Below are 12,073 nucleotides of genomic sequence, written 5' to 3'. Positions count from 1 at the left end.
GGATGAGTGTCACACTTGAGGAGAACGAGTCACAACCATTTTCAAAATGAATGTTAACTAGCCTTTCTTTGGTTTGGCAGGTGAAAAGCTAGCCTGTTCATGTCATTATTTGGTATGGACTAGGGGCGCAACTCACACCGGTTGGGTCGGCCGGGCTGAAGTTCAACCCAAGCCCACCCACCCCGAGTTCCCCTGTCCTTGACCTAACCTAACCCAATGCAATAAACTTGGGACGGGTTAGTGGTCTAGTGGTAGCATAGTACACTGCCACAGTACAAACTCCAGTTCGATTCCCCAGCTGGTGCAGTTCTTTTCTCTTGGTCCTTGCCGCGGTGGTAGATTCCCAGTAGTTTCAACACAAGGTCTGGGGTTTTCTTTGGGGAGCAATTCTACAAAGTCAATGATCCCTGCATCTCCTTGTGCTCTCTTTGAGCTTAAACTGAGAATTGCCGACGTTCGATTCGCAAAGGAGAAAGCGAAGTGGTCCGCACATGCCCATATATATGGCACAAATGTAAGAGATCTGAGCCATTTGTCATGTGGCTCTCCTGGCTCATCAACGGATGGTCAGAGAAAAAAGATAATGGGCAGTATCAAAGATTCTATACTTGTTAAAATATTAACAGCTTCTCTATTGAAAATAGAAAATGTATGATAGGTAGTCTTTTCTAAAAGAGTATAAGTGGCAAGTACACGAGTGTGAACACAGGAGATTCTTTTTAAGCAGGACGGCAACCTCACTGTCCTTTTCTTTCCTCTATACCTTTAATCTGAGCCTTTTTTCTTTTTTTCTTTTTTCCGGACTTACAAGCTTCCAAGAGAGGGAATTTTCACTGTATCCCACGTACCTGATGAGCGAACGGGATCTTTTCAAGTGTGCTGCAGATCACCTCTTCAATCTCTCATGCCATTTCCCTAGTATTTTATTTGTGGGACTAAGGCTTTTTTTTTTTTCTGGGGACACAAGAAGTAGTCACATGGGACAAGGCTTATTGTTGTGTGTTTTCTTACGTACATCTCTGCTATATATATGATATATATGTAAAATCTCTACAAAATATATTGATACACTAGTAGAGTATGGTAATTACTGTACGTTTTAGTAGTGTAGGCTGAGAACATCAGGAATCCATTATATGAATGGGCTGTGCCCGGCTGTCCAAACTAATGATCAACTGTCAAAAACTAAGGACAGGAACCAAATTGGTGTAATTATTAATGAACCCATGGTAAATCTGGTGAAATGGGTCCCCTGCCAAGCTGGGCTGGATCAAGTTGAATGATTAGGTGCAATAATTAGGGAAGATTATGGAAAATCTATATAGTTGCCTTTTGTCATTCTTACAAATGGTGCTCCAATTACATGGCAGAAAGAAATTGATAGAGATTGAAGGTGATTCCCTGGCAGTCGTCAACACACAATCAATGACAAGTGATAACTAAGCTGGGAGGCCAGCATTCTAGTTGAAAGCTGCAGCAAGCTTCTAGCAGGTTTTGATAATTAGGGAAAGGTTTTGACAATTGGAGCGTATACCACTCCTGGGAAGGAAATGTGGTAGCTGACCGCCTCACTGCTGTCCATCACCCCATCCAACATATGCTTCATAGATTCTGATTGTTCAGATTGCTTAGTGGTTATATATATTTTTTCTCTTTAAAAAAAAAAAAAAAGAAAAAAAGAAAAAAAGAGAGAGAGAGTTGGTTATACCCTCTCATTTTCACTATGGACCCAAATCATAATCATGATCCAAAATTTTCATGAGATACACCATAGGGAGCAATGTATGATCATGTCTTGAACTAATACATTCACATGATTTAGACTGCTTGTGTTTTTCAATGGCCTGAGTTTTTGTTTGTCCCTCCATCCTAGTGGTGATAAATGGGTTGGATGGCATATATATGAACGTTAACACGGTGGGCCCCACATTCCATTTGAAAGTTTCCATTGTAGGTGTCACCTTCCCCATTTCCTCCACTGTTCTCTTTGGTGTTCCACATCTAATAGATCGGATGGGACTTACACATCACAATGAAACCACACACCTACCACAACTACCATCCATTCGATAGTCGTGATCATTTCATTTTCACCTTCTGGCGATTCACTTCCTCTATTCATGTTTTGCATCTGCTATACCTACTTGCATGATATAGTGTGAGTACATATTTCCTCTTGATTGGATATGGTTGGATATAATGAAGGCAGGCAATGGGCCAGGCCTGGGCTTACTTAAATCAAAAATTTGAAAAGATCTGAGCTTAAAGTCCAGCTTGACTAGCTCAAAATCCAGGCCCCGACTGTCCATTGCCTAGCCTAGATACAAAATGTATTTTATTGTATTTTTGGTGAATTAGATATTTTATGCGTCACATGATGTTGAAGTGTCGAAGATCTTCCTAGCATTTGGATCTAGTTAGGCCAATTCAGAATTCCATCTTCCTCCGTGTCATTGCTGTATAGGTGGTTAAGATCAGAACGGCTAATTCTATAGGTGGAATATTTAATAGGCCATAGACCAAAAACTAAATTGTCCAGACAATCAAAACAGGCCGTTTTAAACCTCAAGTGGCACCAATGTTAACTGTTTATTAGCACGAAATCATGTGGGCCACTCCCACTCATCAGGTTGGCAACGGGTGTATGACAAGGTATTTGTATGCCACTACATGTCTCATTCGTTGGTGAAGAGATGTACTCGGGCAAGCAGTGAGAGATACTAGTGTCAATTTGCGGCAAATGTGCGTATTGAGGTAAGTACACGTGTGAGATCTGGACCATTCATCTGGTCAATCACTGAGACCATGTCTTACCCCAAAAATCATTCTATGCAATTATCAGATATATCACACCGCAAACTCCATAAACGAGTCACAGAATTCCCGAGTCCAAATCCGATGGTGACAGCCTCTGGGGTACTTCATTCTCCGTTCTTACTTTCCATATGCTAGGTTTCGATGCTATGATCATACAAGAAGGATTTTTTTGGGTGAATTTTTATTTATTTATTTTTTATACATGAGTATAACCACAAGTATACCAAAACTAAAAATATCATCACATTTCCACTATAATATTAGTTTGAGTACAGTGCTAAGTGAAATACATAATATAACAAAAGTCTAGAAGATTAGGCACATGCTACTGCCTCAATGTTGTTGCGGTCTTGCACTACCTACACGTAAACAATGTATGGCTTACTATGAAATTTAGATAGTGCATGCGTGTGTGTGCAATACATGTGTTAAGCATACAAATGTCAAAGTAAGCAGAATGATTAAGTGATAAACTGGCAAGCCCAAAAATACTATCAGTCATACCCAAGCTATGTGATACAAGGGCTTACAGGGCTAAATGTCATATGCTAAGGATGTAATGTAGCATGTCAATCCTCCATTAGTCCACATATTAGAATAATTCTCAATTGGATTATCATCGAGGTCCAATACACTTCCGACACTTATTACTGCACATCATGTGTAAGACCAAACGAGTGTAAAAGACCTCACTATCTGCCTCATCAATGGTACATGGAAATTAACCACCCGGTTTGTCGATAGCAAATCCATTTCATGATATGGTCAAACACAACTTAGCATATAACCATCTACACCTGAGCGGGTAAGGGCCAAATCCCCTTCCAACCAACCTCGACATAGTGAGAGACGCAACCTACTGGTATCCAGCCATTGTGCGGTCATGAATCCACATGGTCTAGACGTTGGAGCATCGTACTGGTACCACAAGGTCTATGAACTTTCACCTAGAGATGCCTGTGACACCCTATAACCTAAATCATTCTAGTGTCCATAAATTCATCCGTCAGCCACAACAAGACTGTGGGAATACCTCTATGATGTCATTAGGGAGTCGATGCGATGTGTCACACATAATGCATAATGCATGAATCACACTATCAAAGTCATGCATCAATCCTGCACGTACCACGCGATAATGTAGGGCGACCCTATCTCTTATATATGGATCCCCTAAGTAACTCAAGCCGAAAAGGTGTATGTTATTATCAATCATCATTCATAATAGGCATATAGATGATGCATATGGGTATATGAATGGGCATGGTATCTAACACTAAGCATATTATCGGTGTCGACCTATCTGGCTAAGTACCCTAGCATATTATCAAACATATCATGTGATATTCGGCCTTGAATGACCTAAAATATAGCGAGTGAGACTTGATTAGTGGGTCCCTTTGCAACACAAGGGTCTACATGGTGTGGCCCTCTTGAGACTAGAATCGGCCACACACTTAGGCCTTTGCATATTACATGATTTAGTAAAATGGATGATTGAGGATATAATAGATACATCAAGGTGAAACCTACTTGGGATGGATTAAACAAACACATGCACCATGGTGGGGTCCACAGTAGGACCCATGGATAAGTTTGATGGCAACAAACATTACAATGGGCTTATGAAAGTTTTCAATGGTAGGCACTCAATTCTCACTATTTCCTTTGGTGTAGCTTGCTTGAGGGTCTGATCGGCCTCATCTATAGGCTCATAACCTAAATTGATAAAAACATATTGTTACGGGAAAAATAGATCAACCGATAAGATAAAGTCAGGTCAAAACATCGTGTACTTCTCTAGGTCGGTCAACAACTGATACGACTAAAAGCTCAACTTCTGGCTCCGAACCGAGCAGAAAACGAGATCAGTCTCAACCTTTCATTAGTCCTCGACAGCAGGTCAGAAAATCCATTGATCTGCTCGATGGCGAAAGGAACTCGACTACTGCTCACCGAAGAAGTTAGGTTGGCATGACTCCTCTTCAACCAGTACTGACCTGGTCCTAACAATGCATACCCGAGATTCCAACCGATGATCTAGGAAGGTGGCCGCAACATGGATCTACCTGAGATCTTAGTCGAAGATCTCGAAAGATCCTCCTGATACACTCGGGATCTAAATCTCATTACAATACGCACTTACCAAGCAGAGAGACACCTCCTACTCCATCGCCCTCTCCCACCTATAAATAGGAGCATCCCTAATGGAGAAAGGTACGTACAATCTTAAGCTACAATTGAAAAACCAAAAAACATGTATGACACCCCATGATTGGGTAGTTCCTCATACTCCTTAGTGAGTACCTGCACACAAATAATAATTGATTCGAGGAGTTTTTGAAATTTTTTATTTTCCTTAAAATCATATGAGAAAGATGGGACGGCCGACCTAAGCCTTCAGTGTTAACCCTGATGTCCCGGATCATGTACTGAGTAATGAATGAGATGTCATAGCTACACTTCAACGACGAAAGAGCCTTAGCTCAGTCAAAGTATCAAGCTCGAAGCCTCGTGTAGCAGAAAAATAATTTAGAAAGGCTTCAATCAGGGACACTTGCCAAGACCGGCATGTGGTAACGCGGGAGATCTGTAAAGCCACAAAATGCGCAAGCAACTTTCCATTACCCATACCTGCCTCCAGGCGATCTCAAGGGACTATGCAAGCATCTTGACCATCTACTTCAATTCAAATGGTTATCCTCGTCAACTGGGCTCTAAACATTTCAAATAAAAAACCACCAGCACCTTTGATGCATATGTATCAGTCATGACTTGAAGGGGTTGCAATTTGATAGCCTGTAAAGCCATAGAAAGCATAGGGACAAATCATAACGTCTTCCTCATCCCTCAGGAGATATTCGAGTTAGTCTTCGAACAAATAGTAATTTCAAATAAAGTACTATGACCAGCTAAGCTCAATCACACCATCCTAAGAGGTGGGGCGTCCACTTGCTTTAGATACCCACTTGTGAAATACGACCAAAAGGGCATACAGTCGACTGTTCATTAGCTGACAGTGAATAATTGACAGTCACATGGCACTATGCATGACAAGGTTTTGACAAGTGTCATGTATGAAACAATCCCGCCAAGTGTCTGTCAGCCACCCATGAGTCGACGATTTCCAAGCCTATATAAGTGACATTCACCCCCCCTAGACATTGAGAGGCGAAAACGGCTGAACAAATACTCTAAAAAGTTTAAAAATTTTCTTTTTTCTCTTCCCTCCCCAACAACAAGGAGATTATGCTACATAGGTTTCCCTACATCAACTATACCTATGTCTAGGATTTGCTTCGGCCATCAACAACAATTTAACTCAGCAAAGGCAATCTTGTTACGTCAAGTGTACAGTCATGATTAGGGACATCCGATTATCCCTTTTTTAATTCAAGAAAATGATATCTAATTTCTGTTTTTCTCTTTCTCATATCTTAATCAAGCTCATGATGTTGTCTATTTTGCATATTCCATTACAAGCTAACCCTACTTCCTATTCACTTTTCTTTACTGCATTAATTTCTATTTTCTTTGTTTTATTCTGTTCTTCTGCCTAGGGCTTTGGCTATGTGAAGCAAGGCTAGGATCTTTTATCTTCCTACTTGTTTATTTCTTATTTTGGTTGCCTGTCTGACCTTCTCGTATAGGGTTATGTGTAGCATGGTCATATGACTAACATTTCTTGTAAATATATGTTTTTCATGAAAACTACATGTCTCTTAAAGTAGAGACCACACACAAGTGCGAGTGAGAGAAGGTGCCTAACCCATTCTTCTTTCATAACCGACACCCTTATACAGATCTCAAGGTTCGCAAGTTAATCATAAGAGTCATTCGGATCAAAGGATTTTCTCAATTCTTTGGCCTTATCAGGTAAATTTACTGCTCTATCTGACCGTGAATCGTTACCTCACCAAATCGGTTGGCCGAGATTCCAACCATTTCAAATGTATTATTGTGACCACCTTGAAAAGGTATTATACAGTCAAGGAAGTCAAGTTGAGATAAAGAAATCATATACATAAGAGTCTTCTTAACCTCAAAAAGATCAACTGCACATCATAATGAAAACATCATCTAGTGAAATGCAATCTTCCATCACGTCGCATATTCCACCTACGTGCACTCACGTCAGGTGTTCACACTTGAATCATAAAACAACCTGATTTTTGCGGTGTGGATTACATATACACTACATAATAGCCCCCATTCAAATCGACAGCAAGCATCCTCTCCCAACTTGTTCCCTGTGGTGTGACATGCTAGGGCTATCAACAGGCTAGGCTTGGGGCTGCCCGAATTTTCAACTTTTTCAGATCGGACTCTTTCAAAATTATGATTTTGGCAGGGCCGAGCCGAGCCCATTGACACCCCCACACACCTGAGTTCGTGCACACGGCTGCGTTTTGGATACCGAGAACAACTTGATGTCACTCACCTGATTGGCGGGTTGGATGTCCTAAATACATCACATCACCTTACTTCTATCAGGTCCAGAGCACTCCCTATGTTAGAAATTCAGCAGCTAATAACCGAGGTTAAGATCGTCCCATCAGCGTGAATTTTGGGCGATGCATATCCAAAACAGGGCCGCCAATTGGACGGTCTAAATTGATGGACATGTATTCCTGCATTCCAACAACTTCCAACGGATCAACCACCCCCATTTAGTTGCAACTGGGTCGGGACCCAAACCAAACTGATACAAACCAACTCAGGTTTAAGTCTAAAATATGAGGACAAGGGTCTGGTCTATTCATCTGGCCTACGTACAAGATCGAAGTGGACTGCTCGTGGGCCTGACATAACTACAAATATGCGGCTGGGCAATGGCTTGGATTGCATAGCCCAATTTCCTCCTTCAGAATGGAGTTCAAGGTTATTTTGGTCATTTCTTCTCCATGCGACGCTCTTTTTGTGCCTGTCCCAACCGTCTAGATTTGCCACCGTCCCAGCCGACGAAACCGATCGACTGGCTCTGCTGGCCTTCGAGGACCGAATAACCAAAGATCCTCTCAACGTCATGAGCTCGTGGAACCATTCTCTTCATTTCTGCGAGTGGCGAGGAATCACGTGCATCTCAGGCATGAGAGGGTCACCGTCCTCAACCTAACGTCCCTTGAATTGGAAGGTTCTATTCCTCCCCATGTAGGCAATCTCACCTTCCTCACGGTGATTACCCTCGGAGACAACAGCTTCCGCGGAGAAATTCCACAAGAAATAGGACGCCTTTTCCGTCTCCGGCTTCTCGATCTCAGGTCCAATTCATTTGGAGGAGAAATCCCATCCAATCTCACCTACTGTTCGGACCTCCAAGTCATCGATTTAAATGTCAATGAGCTCGTAGGTGAGATTCCTGTCCAGCTTAGCTCTTTATCGAAGCTCCGTCAGTTACCTCTTTCTGTCAACCATCTCTTCGGAAGAATCCCACCTTGGCTAGGAAACCTTTCATCTCTCACTCGTCTTTCTATAAGAAGAATTAATTTACAGGGAACCATCCCTGCTGATTTAGGCCGCATTCCAAATTTAGGATTCCTCCAGATAGCTGAAAACAATCTGTCCGGCACAATCCCTTCAGCTATTTACAATCTCTCTGAACTATTTATGTTGTCAGTCTCAGCAAATCAACTTCACGGAACCCTTCCGCCGGACTTAGGCCTCCTTCTTCCTAATCTCCAGTACTTGTATGTGTCGATAAACTGGTTTACCGGACCCATTCCGGTTTCGCTAGCAAATGCTTCTTTCTTTCAAGAGATCTATCTCACCAACAACGATTTTACTGGCGGAGTTCCTATGAATGTCGGGACTCTTCGATATCTTCGTATTTTCACTATTGGCGGTAACCGACTTGGAACAGGGGAAGAAGATGAGTTGAAATTCATCGATTCGCTTCCCAACTGTAGCTACTTAGAAAAAATTTGTATTTCATAACAACAGTTTCCAAAGCTTGCTGCCCAGTTCCGTAGCCAATCTGTCGACCCGACTCAATTGGCTGGCGATTGGATTCAACCATTTGTATGGAAGCATTCCTCCGGGGATTGGGAATCTTGTCAGGTTGAACCAATTGAATCTGGATCATAACAATTTCACAGGTACCATTCCTATCAGTATAGGGAAGCTTCAAAAGCTGCAATTTTTAGGCTTGTCAGTGAATAGATTTTCTGGGCGAATTCCGTCTTCCTTCGGCAACCTCACTGAACTGAATGAGTTTTACCTGCAAGAAAACAGCCTATTGGGAAACATACCTCCTAGTCTCGGAAATTGCCAAAAACTGACAGTTTTGAACCTTTCCCAAAATAACCTCAATGGTACAATACCCAAACAGCTCGTTAGCCTCACTTCTCTGTCAATATCTCTCAACTTAGCTAGAAACTCTTTGATTGGGTCCTTACCCGTGGAAGTGGGTAGCTTGAAAAATCTTGAAGAACTAGATGTTTCCGAGAACAAATTGTCGGGGGAAATTCCTGAAACGCTAAGCGGTTCCAGAGCTTGGAACGGATGTACATGGAAGGTAATGCCTTTCAAGGGACCATTCCCAAGTCTTGGAAGACCTTGACAGGTATTGAAGAGTTCGATTTCTCATGAAATAACTTGAGTGGGCTAATTCCAAAATATCTAGAGAATTTTACTTCTTTACGTAAACTAAATCTTTCTTTCAATGATTTTGAGGGCCAACTGCCAGTCCAAGGGGTGTTTGAAAATGCAAGTGGGATTTCTATCATAGGGAACAGTAAACTCTGTGGAGGTATCCCAAAAGTAGGCCTACCCAAATGCCTTGTTCTGAGATCCAAATTGCGAAGGTTTTTAAGCCTGAAAGTAATCATACCAGTCATCATTGTTGCTATGTGTTTGATTTCATTATTGTTGTGCTTCGCTCCTCTTCTTTGGAGAAGAAAATCAAGACAGAAGCATTTGCAAACTTCCTCAGAAGACCAGTACAAGAACGTCTCTTATGCGGAGCTTCTCAAAGCAACTGATGGGTTCTGTTCACACAATGTGATTGGCATAGGAAGTTATGGCTTTGTTTATAAAGGATACTTTGTTTCAGATGGCCAAATTGTTGCAGTGAAAGTACTCAATCTTCAACAACAAGGAGCTTCTAGGAGCTTCCTTGCAGAATGCGAGGCATTGAGAAATGTCCGGCATCGGAATCTCGTCAAGATCTTAGCATCCTGCTCAAGCATCGATTTTAAGGGCAATGATTTCAAAGCGCTAGTTTTCGAGTACATGCCAAATGGAAGTCTAGAGGAATGGTTGCATCCAAAAGTCGACGAGGAACATCAACCAAGAACTTTGAACCTTATTCAGAGGTTAAACATAGCCATTGATGTGGCTTATGCTCTGGATTATCTTCATCACCATTGCCAAACGCCCATTTCTCACTGTGATCTCAAGCCAAGTAATGTTCTTCTAGACAATGACATGGTGGCCCATGTGAGTGATTTTGGCATTGCAAGGTTCCTTTGTAACTCCACAAACAAAACCAACTCCATTGCGGTGAAGGGATCCATTGGGTATGTTGCTCCAGGTAAAAACTCCATCCTTTTTTCCATTCCATTCTTCTCTCTCTCTCTCTCTCTCTCTCTCTCTCTCTCTCTCTCTCTCTCTCTCTCTCTCTCTCTCTCTCTCTCTCTTTTCCTTCTTGTTGTATTGTTTCGAAAATTCTAGATAATTTTCAATAGAAAGAAAAACGATCTAACAATAGAAAGAACTTGAAAGTGAAAAAAGAAATAAAATAGAAAAATTACCAAATGAGGGTTAGGATGTGCACACAACCCCATTGATGATAAATACTTCTTATACTACATTTTTGGTAACACAATATTATTATAATTCCCTTCATCAATTTACAATGACTAACCAAATTTTCCATGAAACTTTTTTTTTTCTTTTGTTTGATGGTTGATTTATTTAAGAGAATGTTTAAAATGCTCCTAGTTGTGGAATGGTATGATTTATTTGAGAGAGATTCGTCCAACTAGCTGCATGTGCAAATCGCATCAAAATAGATAGATTAGCTGCAAAATATCAAAAAATTGCCTGATCTTTATAAAATGCCACCTTTTATATTTACAAAAATAAAATATTTGAATTGTAGAGTATGGTATGGGTGGCAATGTTTCTACGGCGGGTGACGTGTACAGCTATGGAATTCTTTTATTGGAGATGTTCACGGGAAAAAGGCCCACGTAAGACATGTTTAAGGACGGTTTAAACCTTCATGAATTTGTCAAGATGGCTTTGCCAGATCAAGTGCTGGAGATAGCAGACCCGCGACTCTTAGAGGAACAAAAAGAAGAACAAGAGAAAGATCAAGAAATAGAGGAAGAAATAGCATCCAATCATATCAGAAGTCCGGAAGTCAAAAGAGGTAGTGTCTTTGGGTGCTTGGTTTCTTTGTTTGGTATTGGAGTTGCATGTTCTGTTGAATCCCCAAGAGAATGGATGCTGATGAAAGATGTAGTCAATAAAATGCATGTGATGAGAGACATGTTTCTTGGGGCTGGGATCTATAGGGAAGGAAGAAACAAGACCCTTCGCTGATGTGGGGCCCATTCGTCTTACATCAACGGGGCTGTCATCAGCTCATGTCCACTGGCAATTTGCATATCTCGATAAAATTGGATGGCTGAAAACCACTTGTCTAGCTTGTAATTGTTACTGATGTGGACATTGCAATTGGGGACTTTCATGGTAATTGTGTTAGACCATGGTCATGTCTGGGAGCAATCTATGTACAAGTATTATGGAATTATCCGCTTCTCCTTTTCTTGTTTTTTTCCCTTTTTCTTTGGTTATGTAACAACTGTTAACATATTGTGTTGCATGTTAACTTCATGTACGTTTTTTGTTCCTCTTCTCATGAGCCCAGATCCATTACAAACGTTTGTAGTTTAAGCTTAAAAGAGAAAGGGTTATGAAAAGATGCATACACGCATCTTTGTTGCTGTGTTAATAAGATTTTCTTTCTTTAAAAAATGCCTACATGCACTTCCTCTCTGTTAAGCAGTGCATTTGAGACTGTTAAGGTCGTTGCTTATAAAGGATGCTTTGTTCATGATGGTCTAATTGTGCAGTAAAAGTTCTCAATCCTCAACGAAAATGAGCTTCCTCGCAAAATGCAAGGCACTGAGAAATGTCAGGCATCGGAATCACATCAAGATCTTAGCATCTTGATCAAGCATTGATCTTAAGGGCAATGATTTCAAAGCACGCTATTTTTCCAGGACATGCCAAATGGAAGTTTAGAGGA

The 12,073-nt window shown here is 41.2% G+C and overlaps 1 protein-coding gene across 1 annotated transcript; it reads left to right on the top strand.

The window, feature by feature from the left end:
* The first annotated feature begins 7,636 nt into the window (after nt 1-7,636).
* Nucleotides 7,637-11,572, top strand: LOC131230423 (probable LRR receptor-like serine/threonine-protein kinase At3g47570). The gene is made up of 5 exons (XM_058226350.1): nt 7,637-7,904; nt 7,973-8,719; nt 8,913-9,331; nt 9,490-10,348; nt 10,919-11,572. Exons 1-5 carry the CDS (start codon nt 7,637-7,639, stop codon nt 11,011-11,013), a joined length of 2,388 nt encoding a protein of 795 aa, XP_058082333.1. The 3' UTR covers nt 11,014-11,572.
* Nucleotides 11,573-12,073: the final 501 nt, after the last annotated feature.

The sequence above is a fragment of the Magnolia sinica genome, chromosome 17, assembly GCF_029962835.1.
Source record: "Magnolia sinica isolate HGM2019 chromosome 17, MsV1, whole genome shotgun sequence".
In the NCBI taxonomy this organism is placed as follows: Eukaryota; Viridiplantae; Streptophyta; class Magnoliopsida; order Magnoliales; family Magnoliaceae; genus Magnolia; species Magnolia sinica.
Note: the sequence above shows the minus strand (reverse complement) of the source record. Positions and strands in the feature narration are given on the sequence as shown.

Excerpts from the sequence above, each read along its gene's own strand:
- LOC131230423 (XM_058226350.1), top strand. The coding sequence starts at position 7,637 with ATGCGGCTGGGCAATGGCTTGGATTGCATAGCCCAATTTCCTCCTTCA. Across the intron at positions 7,905-7,972 it reads AGGAATCACGTGCATCTCAG|GCAATCTCACCTTCCTCACG; the intron begins GCATGAGAGGGT and ends CTCCCCATGTAG. Across the intron at positions 8,720-8,912 it reads CATCGATTCGCTTCCCAACT|GTACCATTCCTATCAGTATA; the intron begins GTAGCTACTTAG and ends ACAATTTCACAG.